The sequence below is a fragment of the Centropristis striata genome, chromosome 15, assembly GCF_030273125.1.
Source record: "Centropristis striata isolate RG_2023a ecotype Rhode Island chromosome 15, C.striata_1.0, whole genome shotgun sequence".
In the NCBI taxonomy this organism is placed as follows: domain Eukaryota; kingdom Metazoa; phylum Chordata; class Actinopteri; order Perciformes; family Serranidae; genus Centropristis; species Centropristis striata.
Genome location: NC_081531.1, coordinates 32412452 through 32430647, shown reverse-complemented (window position 1 = coordinate 32430647; position 18196 = coordinate 32412452). Strand labels below are relative to the sequence as shown.

The following is an 18196-nucleotide window of genomic DNA, read 5'->3' as shown; positions in this document are numbered from 1 at the left end:
CCCCGAGGTAAAGACACAGTTTTTATTTTAATAATCTAACCATGTCGGAGAAACACAGCCGAGGCGAAGGTATTTCGTTTTCTGTATGAAAGGCAGACAACAATAGAGGGTGTTGTTACACCGTTTTCTTTTGAAATGTAAAACCCGACCCTGTATTTTTCACAAAGGGGGCACTATATGGCGAATATTACACCCTCATTTTCTACAGAGCCATCTCCAGGCTTTAAACAACCCACCTCAAATTCGAGAACAGGACCCATTTGCACTGAATCTTGTTCACTTTTGTGTTAATTTCTCTGCCTGTGTGCCCTTTCCCTCCCTTTTTACACTTTCTCCGTGGCTCTGGAGTGTGATAGGGAAATTATAGGCCTATGAACATTTGCCCTGCTTCGGCTACAATTAGACCTCATTTTAATTAAAGAAACAGAGTGCCAATTACCCTCATACACCTAGAGAAAAGGAGACAGAGGGGAAGAACAGGGATAATGAAAAAGGGGAATGTGCGACAGGGAAGAGACGTTAGAAGGATTCACAGATGACAAATGAATAAAAACTGGATGGGCTTGTCAGTGTGTTTGCCAATATTACAACTACGTTCATCAAGCTACTTGCTCTCAATGTCATCTTTCATCTCAATTTCTCTCTTTTTTTGTCAGCCAGGACAGGCCCATGCCAACTTGTTATGCATTTCAGAGGGCTAAATACTTTCCTAACATACAATATGAAACACGAACCACATTTATTATTTCAACATAAAAATAAACATTGATATTATTCTTGTTTCAGTAAGTACATGTTTTCTTGTAATTTGGGCCAAATAATATGTAACACTTAAATAAAATCGATCATGATATCTGCTTGCCTAACGCGTGTGTTGGTTGGGACTTAAAGCTGCTCCATATATCATGGAAGAGTAATTCTCCTTCAGGTTTAACTCAGACCCTTGTGTGTTTCGGGTAAAACTGCTAGCACATGTTTTAAGATTCCAAAGCCAATACTCTGAAATCAGACATGCTTATGGGCTGCTCCGGTGCCTCGGGCAATTGAATACCTACATGCTCTGCATTATAATGGAAGAAATAGTTCAACATGTTGGGAAGAGTGGGATGAGAATATTGATGCCACTCTCGTGTCTGTATTGTTAGCTTAGCTCAACGACTGGAAACAGCTAGCCTGGGTCTGTTCCAGACTTGATGCTAAGCTAAGCTAACAGGAAATAACTTCACATGGTTGTGTCAAAATGGGAGGCAAATCCTGCTTTGTTTGTATCCTAACAATGATTGGTATATCCACAGTCCTAGCTCTTCCCGCCTCCCTTTTTGAATCACAAACAGACTAAAGCCACCTGCTGCTATGGATATTATGTCATCTCACACTGCTGCAGAATGTACATGCTAGGCGGTTGTTAGAATAATTTGAATATTATACTTGTTGAAAATGAAATGTTACTGTCTTCCTCTCTTTTTCCTCTTTGTGATTTTTCTCCCAACAGTCATCACAGGTCACTATTCACTAAACCTTGATAATGTCTATCTCTATGCATTTATATTAATCAGGTAATATGATTTTGATACATTGATTGTGTTTGTGTTAATATTGATGTAGAAAACTATGATTACTTTAATTACATATATTCCATTGGCTTAAACTAATTAAGATTCTATAATCACAAAAATAGCATTGTCTGTCTTATATTTTTAAACTTTAAAAGAACATGTAGATATTGAAGAATAGTTGGGCTCTTGTTATATTTCTGTAGGACATAACAAGGCAGTATGTTCGTCATAACAAGTTTGTTAGCAGGCCACATGGCCTTGTCCTGGGCAGCAGTGATTGAGTTGCCCAGGTGGCCTGACGTGTGACGGAATGAAAGAAGACTGGCGAATCAGCGGAGGGTGTAAGCTTTGTTAGTGTAAAACTGGGGTTTTTTGCAGGAGTAGAGACGAGGTTTTCAGACTTCATGACCTGAAACCTGTCTGTGTGTATCAGGGACAGTTAAACTGATTCCTAAAGTGAATCCCAGAGCTCTGTAATTCACATTTCTTGACATATTGTAATAAAACTATGTTAAACTGAGAACTCAGACGTCTCCAGCTCATCCTTTCCCCATCAAAGACTGCGCAGAAATAATTGGTGAGGTATTTTCCTGTTGGTGTCAGATAATTCCATTTTCAAGGTTTACTCATGCAATTTTTCTAACACGGTGTTCAAGTGCAACTTTTTCGCCCAACAGTCTGCCTTCGTCACCACTAGGTCTTTATTGTCAGTTTTTGGTGCTTGTTAAGCCTCTGAAGCTGTTTATAAGACCTGCAGCTCTATGTGATCAGCACAATTATGTCTAGGAACAACTCAGAAAATGTATTTTGTGCAGAATAACAGTTATAATTATGTACATGATAACAATTGGAATAAAATGTACATATACAACACTTTTCCAAGAATCATGAATACTGGGGAGAACAAATTGGCTCTCCACATGGTATACATAGTGAACTTTCTGCATTTTTTCAACCTCTCCTGTCCTCTCCTCTCCGCTTTGTGTAAACAGATTTTCAGTGAGTATTTATCACGTTACCGTTCTCCTCAGCAGATTTAATTATGGCTTCACAGTGTCGCTGAGGAGCAGAATTTAATGTTCCAAACTGTTTATTTTCATAATATTTCAAATATGACATGTAGTATTTAGTGATGTTGACAGAAATATCACCATTTTAAGCTTTGTTTTGCTTACTTTCATAACCTATGATCCCTTCAAGGAGCGTCAGAAAGTTCAAATTCCGTCTATAATGCCTGTTTTCACAGTTTCTTTCTAGGATAAACAGTGATTTGGCCGTCTTTTAAAGAAAACATGTTTCAGCAGTGGAATGGTGTGGTTTCTCTCCAAAATTACCATTAGCAGATGTTTCTAAGTGAGGCCAACACTCATACAAGGCTCGCAAACGAGGTTGCCTGTGTCAACATTAGCTGGATGGATTACAGCTGCTTCTTGAAAAGTGAGTGAAGTTCATTTTGTTTGTATTCAAATAATTCCTTTGCGAGATTATCGTATTCATTATATGATAGGAGTGATTGTCCTGCAGGTATTAGTGAGCATGATACAAAATAATATGGTTAATCTTTAAAAATGCTAATTTTGGACGTCCTTGGCACTCAGGTTATCTAGTGCACGTGAAGAATGCAAATGAAAAACTGAAGCTTCCCGGCGTTGTTTCTGTGAGCGTCTGTTGGTGTGTGTATGTGAATGACAAGCTTCTGTTTGTATGTCTTGACAGAGTTATGTCTACTGAGATTAGAGTGTAGCTTCCTGTAGTTCCCGTCCCCTTCCTGTCTCCTGGTCTGGTTTGAGGAGGGGACGGCTGCCACCATGTGCATCACTCACACGCTCACTGTTTCTAACCCCTCGTCTACTGCAGCTATTCTCAACCTTGGGGTCCTGACCCCAATTGGGGTCGCGAGAGGATTTCTGGGGGTCGCCAAATCATTTTGGAAGTCAGCTCTGTCTCCACTGTGTTAAAGTGTTCATGTGTTTTAGTCTTTTTGGTCATTTTGTGTCTTCTTTGGTCATTTTGTGGTCATTTTGTTTCCTTTTTTTGGTCATTTTGTGTCTTTTTTTGGTCATTTTGTGTCTTGTTTTGGTCATTTTGTGTCTCTTTTTTGGTCATTTTGTGTCTTTTTTGGTCATTTTGTGTCTTTTCGGTAATTTTGTGTCTTTTTTTGGTCATTTTGTGTCTTTTCTTGTCATTTTGTGTCTTTTCTTGTCATTTTGTGTCTTTTTTGGGTGATCTGAACTGTGCGTGTGAGATTCTGTTCAGTGAGCGGGGGTCGCGGACAACATGCATATTAAATTTGGGGTCGCGACTCAAAAAGGTTGAGAACTACTGGTCTACTGTATAACAAAAGCCTCCACGTGAGGATGAGCTCATCTTTAACTGGAGAAGTGAGATGAAGGAGGGGGAAGGTGAGAAAAGGAAAAGGTGTTAATGTTTGACACTTTTCTGTGAGGACGCACAACAATACGTGTTGTGGTTGGTCTCTGTCCCGGGACAGGATGTGACCTAGTTAAAGAGGGAGCTTCATGCTGGACAGAAACCAAAGATGTAACACTGCTGTGAATGAAACTGACTGACCCAAAGCACTGAGGATTAAGTACAAGTCATTAGAGACTCAGCAAACAGAAACATTTCCAGTGAAACGTGTGTTTTCCCCCTATCAATCTCACAGTTCCTCTAATAATAAATTCACCACAACACTGAAACTCTTTTGATTTCGAGCCGTTTCCACACAAACATATGTTCTGTTCCCCGGGCGAATCACCTTTTGTAATTGTTGCACACTATTAAATATGAATACATCTGTGTTTCATAACAGAGGAAAGCATTTCACACAAACACAAAAAAAAGCTTCTCTGTGGTGTTGGAACACAAAACAAATGTTGATTAATACAGGCACCCACCCAGAGGTACATCTATGATTCATCGCCATTGCCTTTTAATTAAATGTGGCAAAGTGGAGGGGAGAAACTGTTGCATTATTCAAGTAGCGCAAGCTCAAAGCGAATATTTACTTTAATCACGGTGGTATAAAAGTTTTGACCCTCACATAAAATAAGAGGTTGAGGTTAAGAGGATATGGGAAGCTGACTTTTTATAACGCTGCCTACGAGTAATGAGTCTTGACCCGCGGTGTCGGCTGCTGAACAGCACTTGTGCATCTTGGACTCAAACAGACTTTCTCCCTCAGACAAACAGGCCAAAGATACTCCCAAAGAGACTATAGCAAATGAAAAAAGAACATTATCCACAGAGAAGTGGCATATTTGACTGTTTGCCAATAGATTAGAGTGCTATGATAGAAAGTGTTTACTGTCTGTACAACAGGAACTGACTAATACTGGAGAAGAAGAAGAAGAAGTGAAGGCAATAGATTTTAACATTTAATCCAACAACAGGGAAAAAGGAAAGAGATTGTGCTTCTTTTTTTCCGGTTAAATTGTTAATCATTCAGTTCTAAGTAGACACATTTAAAAACGCCGCAGCTTTAAACACATAATTTGCTGCACTATCTCTCATACAGTGTGATTGATTACATTTCTGTGCTCTACAGCATATTTTGAGCTACTTTGGAATATTGATCTGCCACTGAGAGAATTCACCTCCCGCTACTTCCAATTATGGGCACCGCTTTCTCAATCCCTCTTCAAAAATAACCCGACTCTGTGAAAAACTGAAAGGCTTCTTGAGAACATTGTTGCAGGCTACACCAACTCCCTGGTGGCTTCCTGATACAGAATCCTATAAGAGGAGGAATGAATTACAAAGGAAAAGTTAAAAAGACTTTTTATCAACTCAGAATATTTTGGGAGGGTATATTGCACTTTTTAAGACCTCTGCATTTCCACAAGCCATGCTGTCTTTAAATTAAGAAAACCATGATGTAGAAAGTGGTGTGTGTGACCAAGCCTATTAGTCATTTAAACTGTAAACTGAAGACTCATTAAACTATAAAACTGTCTTTTTTTGTCAGACTAGAATACCCAAACCCAAAGATATTCAATTTGCTATCATGTAAGACAAAAAAAAAACATAATTTCCACACATTTGAGAGTCTGGAACCAGGAGATGTTTGGCTTTTGTGCTTGAAAAATGACAATCAAAATTGCTTCATATTTTTTTTAAATAGACTTTCAATCATCTTCTCTTATTAGCCGGGCTCCCATTCACCTATTTCTATGCACATTTTGAAGTATCACATAAGAGAAAAAGCTGAATGAAAACGGCAAAATTTGGAAAAACTTCCTCATTATGCTTATTTGAGGTGTTGTTTTTTTTGTTGCCTTTTTTTGAAAAAGAGTTGATGCGATAATGGGAAACGGTAGCGCCTGTGCTGAAAGAAGGTCTGAGCAGCAAACACTGAACTGAAATAACTAATCAAGTGTTCCTGCTGTCACCATCCTCCTGGATAATAAAGTGATTTGTCTTCTCTGGACAGCAGTAAACTGACGTGAAACACAAATTCTCTCTTGGGTAAAATGGCGACGGCAGAGGCAACTCTGTTTATACTAAAATAATTCTTAAAATAATCTATAAATAGTGCCTCATTTACACAAGGTGCAGTTTTCATTATTGTAGTCCTACTCTACTACTGGTGGATTATACTTTTGCAACATATCAAAAATTTGCTTTAAATTTTCTCTTTTCATTCTATTATTATTATCCATTATTTCTTCATTTCTAAAATTCCTGTCTGAGGACAATTATAAGAATCTATGCTTCTGAACTATATCAACTAAATGCTTTAAATGTGAAACTATATAAATATACAAAGTTTCCCAACCAATATTAAACATTTCATTGTATTTCTGTAGTTATAGCTCTACTTTAATCCCCTACACTGCTGTAAACAGGAGGAGGAAAATTCCTAGAAATATGGGTCACATGTATTGATTAATGTGCCAGACACATTTATATTCATCTTCATGTGAAGTTATCTGCTGCTATCTAGAGTGTGACTGAAGTGACTTAATGTCAATACACCGGAATTCTACAATATTATTCTCTATTATTTAATCAAAAACATGCATCAAGTGTAAACACAGAGAGAACAGGAATGCCTTGTTTTTATGAGCATGTTCCATCTTGTCTTCTTTAAAACCTGTGCTGAAACTACCACAGAGTTTTAAAAAAAATCTTTCTATTCTTTTCAGAGACCTCGATTCTCCAAGAATGAAAGCCAAGTGCTTTAGTAAACAGATGTGGGCTGCACAGCACATTTCAGCACTTTGGTCTTTTTAAAAGACAATTTCTGTGATGACGGTCTTCATAGGCATGCTTTTGGTAAAAGGTTTGACTTTGTTAGATGTTGTCAAAGGCTGTAATCTGTGCAGCTGCAGAGTAGAAGAGAAAAGGAGCTAAACACAAACTCAAAGCCACACTCATCTACTTGGAAACAATGTTTAGATTGAGAAAAGTGGCTCATTCAGTAATAAAATACAAAGATCTACTATCATCCTGGAAGGAAAAGAACATGCACTGAGACAGAAAGCTGCCAATATGTCTGAGTTTATTCTACCACAGCACCAAAACCCTCGTGAACTAAATTCAAGTCTGACAACTTTATACAGACACTCTCCTGCTCTCTAGCTGCGAGCCATCATACATCAACACGTCGTGGTCAGAGCTGCCCTCTACAAACCAACCCGCCTCGAGTTGCAATCTCCTTTATAGAAGGCTTGAAGGCAGCTGATCGTCTGTGAAGCAGGAGAGCCGAGCGGTGTCATCACACCATGAGAAAGTGCAGATTATGTGCTTGTTTTCCAAACACTTTCTCTCGAATCCCTTCAAAAGGATATTCATCGTCTTGTCTTCTCCTGTCCACAGGGAGGCCTAAAGGTCGGGGTCAGCCATAGATTTTGGCGCCCCTGCAGGGCGAACACTTTGGAGACACACAGAGCTGAAATCTGGGATGATCTTCCTTACCAGCAGGAGACTCTGCCCACCCCTGTGTTGGCTGTGCCTTCCAATAACTGGACCAGATAGTTTGCCAGATAGATAACTACTGGTAGATTAATAATTAGCATGTTTGTCTTTCATCATGAACAGAAAAGACTGGGATCCAATTATATTCTATAGAGTTGCAGCAGCAAACTATGCTCCCATTTAAAAGCTAAAGAAGGCATGGAAATGTCAGCTTTTATAAACTAATATATGACAGGTGACCTATCTTATTTCAAATCTGGCAAGATGAAAAACCCACATAGCTCCATCTACTGCTGTGATGCATCTAACGAACTCTCAATGAGCCCTAAAAATGTCGACTGCTGTACTTATAACAGGGTTGTTATCAAAGCCTTTACTAAAGCAGAATCTACAATTCATTTTTTTTTGAGGGAGGGGGGATCTTGCCGAAGAAAAACGCACACACACAGCTTTCAGTGACTAATCTGCAGTGGGAGGTGGACAGCTTGAAGCTAACAGTGCAGACTCCAGCTAAATAAACCATCTAAGGATTGACACATCTAAGTAGAGATACAAGGAAACAGACTCTCTGCGAGAATTTCCTCTTTTATTCTGACACATCGTGCTTTTTCATATTCAAACATCAACACTGGAAGCTAATTCTCTTCATCATCCTATGCATTGAGTATGCAACTGTGTGTTTGTGTGGCGGTGGCTGATATCTAAAATACAGCTAGATTCCTCTTTTTGAATGTGAAACCATTTGTTAGAGTACAAAGAGCATCATTTTCCCATCATCGGCCGGTTGCATTATGTTTTCAGCGAGGGGTGAATTCAGTCGTTTACAAGCTGAATTTCAAAACCACACTTTTGTCCAATCTCTGAAAAATGGACTGGGTTTAATAATACAATGACTCTTCTTCAAATGATTGGATAGGGTTGAGCGGAGAAAGCAATCCGTTATCATTGAAGCAATGGTGATATGTAAGAGCATGAGGGAAAGAACATTTTGTGTGCCGCACTTCTTAAAAATAAGATACCAAGCTGCCAAAAAAAGGTGTTCAATGCTTCTTTAACTGAACTGACCCACTCCTATTTAGAGCATGACTCCCTCTTAAAGCTCTTAGCTGTGTGCAGGCTGTAGGAGGGCAGCTAGCTCGCAGGAATGTCTCTGTTATGCTGTTGGTTCAGTGCGGTATATGAAAGCAGGCCCTGGGAGACATGCTGAAGCCGTGTGCATGCATGAAGGTGGAGGCGAAATATGCATGTGAGTCTCCAGGTTGATGTCAAACCAAGTGAATTGCAATTTAACTTAAAACGGGTATATCAAACGCAGGATGTAGGTCAACCCATGACGCAGGGAAGAAAATATCCCAGACTCAAATCGAATCAAGCCTACTGATGGTGCATGCTTCAAGCTGGGAATTTTTTTTTACATCAAGGTTGCCTTTTTTTAATCAATTCTTGCACAACAAGCCTCAGACGTCTCTCCAAGATTTCTTTCTATTTTTGAAGGTAACGACAAAAACACCGCAAGGCACGAGACAACAATGACACGTAGAAATGCGCCGCAAAAAAAGATTTGTCTGCCACACAATGCTCCGTGTGCCTCGCATAACAGCCATGATTAGTGCGCGAGATAAATGAGAACGATGGACCTGAGATAAACAGCTCCTTCTCAGCTGTTGTCTCCTAATTAAAGGCCTTTTTAATCCCTTTGTTATAATCACATATATCTCACATATCTGGCCCCAGGTGTGTGTGATTACAGAATGCAAATATACATACTTTGCTCATTATGCTGTGTGCAAACGTGCACCCTCCTCGCCCTCTCTGCACTTGCTCTTTCTGTTTCGTCGACTCATGCCGGTCTCCCCATCTCTCCTTGACTCACTTCAAAGAGAACCCCCCATCCCTCTAAAAGTGCCATTCTCCTTGGTGCTTATGGCTGATAGGCTGTGGCCTCATTCCCTCTCTGCTGCAGCCTGTCCCCATTGTGTCCCACTCTCAGAGAGTAGCGTGTGGGTGGAGGACAGGCTGGCTCTCCAAAGTGAATGCCTGACATGGATGTATGGGCTGGGGGTGTATCCTCTCACCGAGCTAAACTATCATCCACCTGCAATTCCCGGCTGCCATATGCATCCTTCACAGCGAGAGGGGGAAAGGAGAGAGAGAGAGAGGGAGAAAGACACGGACTGAGAGTACTTGTGGCACTCGGATGCCTGTTTAACTCTTGAGGAAGCTAATCATCGGATTGAGGTACTGAGGATGATGGGCTACAGGCTTTCAGAGAGGGGGGAGGTTGCTTTAAATGCAAATCCCTTTCTTATAAAAATCGGTTCCGTTTAAAAGGATTTCTGGGAAACGATCCACATTTCCACGGCAGGGGAGACAGTCAGCAAGAGAAAACAGCATAGCACCAGTCAAACATCAAGGAGACAGAGGACGTGGAAAGAGTAGCAAAAGAAAAGGCTACATGTCTGTGAAAGAAGGGATTGAGGCTCAAGTAAGGCCCCGTAGATAAAAACATCCTTTCTGCATGTGAGACACTTAGTGAGTTTTAGTTTAGATTGAGAAGCATCATGCTATTCATGACGCTGGTTAAGTCACGGAGGAGTACAGATGTGTAGAAAATGCAAGAATATTTGATACTTTAGAGGCTTGATGTCAACCTTTTCCCTCCACCTTAAAGCGGTTTATCAGAAGATTGCATAAATATAAGTCTTGGATGATTCCATGCCAATAAGCCTGTAGATATAATCAACTGGTGAGTGTTTCAGTGAGAAACATACAGATGTGCATTGCTTCCGATCAACCATCACCAATCAGCTGCAATGCACAACATTCTCACTGAGCCAGCGCTTGTTTGTCAACCCACTCACATAAGAGCTTGGCGATAAATCAGCATTTATGATTTTTCACCTGCAGCAAATGCATATGGAGATATTGTTTTATGGTTTAACCCTTTGGAGTTTAAGCCGTTTTTGGCTTATTTTGACATTCTGCCTGCCTTTTGCATTCTACCACTGGGCCCCTCTCCAAGACTTTTGAATGTAACAACAAAAACACAGCAAGGCACAAGACAATGGCATGCCTTGCTCTGCAAAAAAAGATTTTTGGCCATTTTTGACTTATTTTGACATTCTGCCTGCCATTTGTATCCTGTCACTGGTTTACCATGACATGTTGGTGTTATTTTTTTTTACAGCATAACCTCACCTATATGCCCTGATAATATTTTTTTCACTTTGACTGACTGGATCAACATTTTGAACACAACCCCCCAACAAAAAAAACCCATAGAATTGTTTTTTTACTTTCAAAAACACAAGAATCTTCAATGAAGAATTTGAAATGTTGCAATATTTGACCTTATCTCTGGTTTCGACTCTGCCTATCATGATGAAACACAAACTGGCATGGAGTTTCAAGCCAGTATTTTAGAGAAAAGCACAGCAAGGGATAAGACAACAACGGCACATAGAAATGATCTGCAAAAAAAAAGATTTTTGGCCCTTTTGGACTTATTTTGACATTCTGCACTCCACCACTAGTTTACCATGCCATGTTGGGGTCATTTTTACAGCACAACCTCACCTATATGCCCTAATAATTATTTTTTCACTTTGACTGACTGGATCAACATTTTGAACACAACCCCCCAACAAAAAACCCCATAGAATTGTTTTTTTACTTTCACCAACCTAGAATTTGATTTTGAATGGATGTGTTTTACTTTCAAAAACACAATAATGCTCAATGATGAAATTTAAATGTTCCAATATCTTAGCATATCTCTGTTTTACCTGGCCTATCACCAATAAACACAAACTGGCAAGGAGTTTCAAGCCAGAACTTTAGAGGGAATTTGATGGTAGGGCTCTACTTTGCTTCGTTTTTAGGTCATGACGTCATGAAGAAGTCATGTGATTTGATTGGTGGCGACCCCAGAGGGTTCAAACCTGTAACTCTACGTGGAAATTGAATTTATCACTCCGTTATCTTTATTCCCACTTGGCCCCTATTGCATCTACGTGCTGTGTGAGCTCATTGTTTAGGGCGGAGGCAGCACGTGTCATTTCATGGTAGAACAAAAGATGTTAACTCTTTTGTATATGGTGGCTTTTGTTTGGGAGATATGGTGCGATATGGAACAAACCTCTGCTGTGTGTAAATTTCTGCCAGAGACAGGATGACACTTCACCCCTCGTTCCATCAGAGGAGGCTAAAAAGTGCTGTTGATGTTTTTTCAAACCCAACAACAAGTTGGTGCTTCTGCTAAACAAACCGCGCTGGCAGCTGCACTCTGTTGCTGCAAACTATGTGGAAAGATGATTTGTAAATGGAACGAGGTAACAGCTGCAGTAACGTGGCGTACTGCAGGAGCAGAAGATTGCAAGTCTATACAAAGATGGATTTACAACGCTGTAAAAACTATAAGCACTAAGTGCAAGCCTCCAGGCCAAAAATAATCAATTTTGCTAAAGAGACAGTGCCTTTATTTTATAGCAGTGTTCAGCAGACAGTCACACATCTACTGCACAGTCTCAGCTGTTTCTGCACCTTAACTGTTATACAGGCAACATGACAAGAGCCTCATGGTGCATTTTAAAGAATTATGTGCTATGCACATTTTAAATATCTGCAATAAATGCAGGAAAATTGAAAAACGAAAAGTGGAAATATTCCCAAAAAGTTTTTACGCTTGTACAGAAAAAATCCAGGATGGAATTTTAATGAGAAACTTTCCTGAAATAATGACTGAAATCTCAAAATAATGATGAGAAACTTTCTCAAATCAATTATTTTTTGGAAAGTTTCACATTATTCTGAGGAAGGAACAAGCTTATTTTATCCAAAACAATAGTTAGTATCTAGTAAGTCATTATTTTGAGATACTTAGTGATTATTTTGAGATCTTTTGTTTCCCAATCACAAGGCTTACTTTTTTCATTTGCTGCAGAAATGGGCAGCAAACCAATTCGATAGCTTCCACTCCACTGAAAAGACTTACAACTACGGCACATCAGTGTGAAGCAATCAGGAAACTGTAACCTTCCACAAATTAATATGAAAGAAAAATAAATGCTGTATTTCCATCACATTTTCCACTTTGTTATTGTTCATTTGAGCTTTGACTGGCGTTCTTTTAATTCTCTCGCCTTGTTGCGTCCTTTTCTTCTGAAATTATTCATGGCACTCCACTTGAGAATGCGCCACCAACTGTTTCTTGATGCAGACAGCTCCAATTATTTGCATAACAGTAATGGATGGAGAAGTGCATTTATTAGAATTTTTCCTTTTCAGATTCATTAGAAATTTGGTTAAAATTTGAGCTTCGTTTAGATGGAAACTTTGACTACTGATATTAAGTCACACTTCAGATGAGCACACAGGTAATTCGGCAGAACTAGCTCTCAAAAAATTGTCTTGGAGCCATGCAAATGAGACAGGACCGAACAGAATATGTCATCCACCAGGGTGTATAATTGTCCTTACAGTCTGGATGAGTGCCGACAAGTTTGCATCACAATATAATTTGAGATGTGGACCTGAGCAGGTGGAGATGACTGCAGTGCTTTTGTCACTGGCTGCATCTTGCCATTTGTGAGAGAGGGAAACTGTATGTGCAAGGAATAACGAGGGGCAGGGAGAAATACAAAATGGGTACTTTACAGGTTGAGCTTGTGTGTGGGAGGATAAGGAACATTTATAGCTTACGTTTATAATGTCAAATATGTTTTAGAAACGCAGCCCTGCTGCATTAGTGGTAATTATTAATACTGGATAAAAAGCTTATGCCTTCTCAGTTTAAGGTGGTTCTACTTTCTGTACATTTTTTATTTCCAAGGCGAGGCAGGGAAAAGGTGTTTCTGTGTGTATCCTCATAACTAATTTCCACCCATAGCTTGTCATTAATTTCTAGCCAAAGTAATTATCTGATCAAGAGGTCTGCGTTTTAATCTTCATGGAGACAGAAGGAAGAGGGATCCATTGCGCTGAACGAGCAAGTGGTGTGTGTAAGTGATTCATTTATCCTTTCGTTGGAAAAGGAGGAGAGATTTGGCAGCTGTGAGCTTCATCTACCCTCCCATCAGTTCATTACAGAATTCCCTACTAGGTGGAGAACAAGAGGGAGGATGATCCAGAGTGCGCTGGCAGAGGATCGGGCCATTACCCAAGACACGGAAACCAGACATCTTGTTCACACTTGGCGAGGCACAGATGTTCGGGATGTCAGTCGGCAAAGCGCTACGACCCCTCCGCTCGCGTCTACAATTCAGTCCTCCACATTGAGCCTGCGCTGCACCTGTTTGGATCCAGCATCTTGTAAACATCAGCGAGCAGGGAACCGGAGCCAAGTCGACTGAGACTATTTTCTAAAGGGACGTGTTTGATGATTCTGCCACTCGCTTCCCACACATAGATCTAAGGTTAAGCATCTCTTATGTCCCAGAGAGAAAGAAAGAAGAACAAAAACTCAGAGTTGAGTCAGAAGTGGGGTCACAGCTGTGAACCTTGCAGCCCCCTGCTGAAGAAGAAGCTCCTCTAATGGTCTGGCCCTGAGAAAACTCGGCCTTAATGTTAAATGCCTGGGAAAATCCCAAACCTCTCTCTTGAAATACAAAGTCAACAACGTTTCTCCCGCAAGAATTCAGCCTCCCAGTAGCTGCGGTAATTTAACATCTTTTGATGGGATTGTGTGCAAGCTGAAAGCTTCAAAACACGCCTAAGAAAAGCAAGGGTGCAGCCACACACTGTACCCTGCATGCATGTGTTTGTGCAAGTCACATTGTAAGACCACTCCTCCATGAAAGGACATTTAGAACCAGCGGATACATGACGTCCAGACTCCAACCAACAGCAGCTGACAGATTCATGTTCCTGCCACAGAGCATGTGAAGTCATGCATGTTCATGGTGTTCCTGTTTACAGCAACTATTGATTGCAATGAACAAACTTGGGGAAAAGTTTCATTGTTGAAGAGCCCATTGTTTTCATGGCAAATTTATTTTTTTTAGTCACAAAACACCTAGCTCATGTAGCAGTGCAAACTGGGAACCAGCCAGAGAAATGGCTGTTGTGTTAAGTTAATGTACATATGTTAAGGGTGTCAAGATTCTCAGAATTTGGGTTAAGTTGTTTTGTTTTTTTTAATGATTTTGATAGACAGTGTTCGGTCTAACCAACCCTAGATTATCTTGTCTAGTGTCATTTAATGCTAAATTATGTTTTTTATTTACTTCTCATTTTCAAAACATTTTCCTGATGAAGGTCTAGCACCCAAAACTTTGCAATAAATATATGTCTGGCATGTTAGACAGTTCTTTCCATCAACGGATTTCTGTGCGCATTTAGAAGAATCCCCACTTATTTTCCAAATAAGTTGTGAAGTAGCAAATATTTAACTCACATGACTGATCAGCTGTTTCCAAACTGACATGAAAGAATAATTATAAGTTGCCCAATTAATTCCAATTCCTGAAGACTTCTCTCCATTTTCTCTCGCGGGTTGTCCGTTTAGAACCTCTTTTTTGTTGTTGTATTTTTCTCTCTACTTCTTCTCCTGTTTACTGACGGATTAGCCTGCAGCAATACATTACACTGCCATCTTCTGACCAAAGTATGTTCATGCAGCTTTGTTTATTTGATCTAAACCAGTTGATGGAAACGTCCCTAATTTGCATGTTCTTTAATGCGACATTTCAAAATTTCGCTTCAAAATTTGCTTTGAATTTAATGGAAAAATGGCTAATGTGTGAGACTCTTCTAGGTTTTTTTATCCACTCAACCCTCTCATACATCAAATAGATGCACAAAGTTTCTCCTGTTTTGAATTACTGAAGCTGATACCATTGTTCGACAAGTCTTGATACACAAAGATCAACAGATTATCTGTTTTACACCATGACAACTGTCAATTTTATTTTCAAATTCTTCTTCTCCTTTTTTTAAAAAGATACACTATATATTGCCAATTGTAGTATTTACCATATTCTTCTGTAAAGTACCACACTAAACCCAGTTTTGATGAATGAAATCAAACACAATTACTGATACATTTTCGACTGAAACCCCTGCTATCTGTGTCCATTCTTCTTCACATCGTGACACTACCCAGTGAGGGGAATAGAGCTCTACAAAACATGCTTTTCACGCCACAAAGTCACCTTAGGCCGCTGTGTGGAAGCCGAAAACAGCACCAACCAAGAATAGCATGATGGAGAACGAAGAGTAGTTTTCACAGGAACACAACAGCATGCAGCCTACACAGCAGAAAGGTACTTTTAAAAACCCTGCAGTTCAACAGCTCTTAAAGAAACCCATACTTTGATCCTCTGTAAAAAAAATAAATAAAAAAAATACAGGCCTGAATATTGTCCAATTTTCATTATTTAATGAACTCTAAGTTTACTCCACAGACGTGAAATTTTCCCATTAATGTGACAAAAAGACATGACAGGCGACTGAGACTAAATAAACACCCCGGCCTTCTGCTTGATTCTGATTCATCAATTACGGCTGACTGAGGCTCAGTCTTCCACCCCTGCATTAAGCCAATTATCCAGACACTGGTTGTGTTGTTATGCTGATGATGCCGAGCTATACTCGCCTGTAAAAACCAGACATCATGAAAGCATCATTTTCTTTAACATTATGACAGCTAATTTCAGACTGTCTTATTTGTCCCTCCGGGGTTCACAAAGCTGATCCAGGAAAAAATTGCTTGTAAATGTCAAGTCTGCTGCCAGAAACTCATAGGAATAATGATACAGATTATATATTTGATGCAAAGTGTTTGATGTTTTTCCTCTAAGCGTAAAAAGCTGAAATGTGTCACATAGATCTCCTTACCATTACATGAGCATCAGCCCTGCATTAGCCTCAATTCACTGGATGTCTTATTATTGATTTTAAGGGTGAGCTGGTCCCTTGGGTGCAGCCGGGGACCCTTTTAAAGACTCTAAAGTGAAAACTGATAGTGATTAGGTCTTAGAAATTGACTTCCTGAAGATGTCAGGAGAGGGAACATATATTTTTGTTTTTTCTTTGGCAAATCTGTGGAAGGAATCCTTTCAAAATAAAATGAAAAAACTTAAATGGTGCCATTACTATTAGGATTAAAGCAACATATAGTACTTCTTTTGAATGATTAAGCTATTTTCTTGAGATCTGGGTAAAGTTCTTGAGCATCTTTGCATAGCATGTGTTTGTGTGGCTTTACTGCACTAAGGAACAGGATGCAATACTAATTGGAGATCTCACTCAGCCATGTAACCACAGAAAAAACAAGTCCAGGCAGAATTTAAGAAGAAAAACTCCAGACTCACCTTCCTCTGCAGAAGCCAGGAGAACCCAGTCCAGGATGATGCAGCCCAGCAGGATAATGCTCCCATATGTCACCTCCATAGTGATGTTACTAAAAGGTAAATAATGAAGCGACTTTTGTTTTGCCTTGAATTAACAATCAAGTGCCACTGGCAGCTCGGCTGTGCACTCACTGGCAGCAAACCAGTCCGCATTTAAAGTGGACTTCAGTTCAGAGAGCCTCACACTGTGGTCAAAACACTGCAGTAAAAATACACTTTGTCTAAGTGCGGTTTGGTTGGGAATATGAAAGCACCGGTTGGATGCAGCTCCTTTAAATAGCAAGGACAGGCTGGAAACTTCTTTGCATTGTCCAACTTTGTGTTGTGGTGAAAACAACAGACAGAAACAAGATGCAGCTTCTTCAACTCCTCTACCACATCAGTCCTCTGTCAGCACTGGGGGTGCATGCTCCAAACTTGTTGTATCCTCGGCTTTAAGACGCTCTTTGTGCTCCACACGACTTCTCCCAAATTCTCCCCCTCAGCTCGATGACCGAGCAGGCTCAATCCGCAACCAGGGCACCTCACTGCATATGTGTTAGTTGCAGAAATAATCCTCATTATCAGTCGCATCATACCTACTTCCACATCTTGTCGTCATGTTTGGTGAACAATCCACCGATTTTTTTTTCTCCCTTAAAGCACCAGACAATTTGGCTTCGGGGGTTAAAAAAAAAAAAAAGAGGAAAAAATCCACGAAAGGTGGTGGGGATATTGCGCGACACGTCTAGCCTGGCCTGGATTAAGAGGCAGGGATGAGACTGTAACTGTGGGGAAATGTCTGGCTTGTATTCTCGGGGTCTGTCAGCGGACCGGGCGGACAGCGGATCCTAAAAGTTGTCCGCTGAAGTCGCTCGTAAGGCTGACTGCTGTACGCTGGTCACCGAGGACTTCATCCCCGCATCAGACCCGGAGCCGACTGGCACCAGCAGGCTCCGCCCACTGGAGGCAAGAGCACGCGATGAGATACAGAGCATCCGGAGACCGCCTTCAAAATAAAACCAGTAGCAGCAAACATTGGAGACTAGTATATATATTGTCTATACTAGTATAGTATAGACAAAAAGTATTTTTCTTATTTTTTGTAAAGCACTTTGTGTTGCATTTTTATGTATGAAAAGCGCTATATAAATAAAGTTTGATTGATGATAGTATATATCCCAAAAATAAATAAAGAAACTGCTTATTATTTATTTTTCTCAAAGGGATCATTTCAATTTTGTGATCTATTAAACAGTCCCACTAGATCTGTTGATAACTGCTCCCTGTTATTGACAGCCCGCCACACGACCTATAATAATTTTGTTGTGGTATAGCTTGTTTTTGTTTTATTTTTATTCAATTTCATTTTATATGTTAATTCCATCTATC

The 18196-nt window shown here is 40.0% G+C and overlaps 1 protein-coding gene across 1 annotated transcript in view; it reads right to left on the bottom strand.

The window, feature by feature from the left end:
• The window catches only part of ephb4a (eph receptor B4a), a 51594-nt gene extending 33914 nt beyond the window's left edge, over positions 1-17680 (bottom strand). The window contains exon 1 of the mRNA XM_059351239.1: positions 16787-17680. Coding sequence (XP_059207222.1) covers positions 16787-16865 — 79 coding nt within the window. The 5' untranslated portion in view covers positions 16866-17680. The remainder of the gene's footprint in view (positions 1-16786) is intronic.
• Positions 17681-18196: the final 516 nt, after the last annotated feature.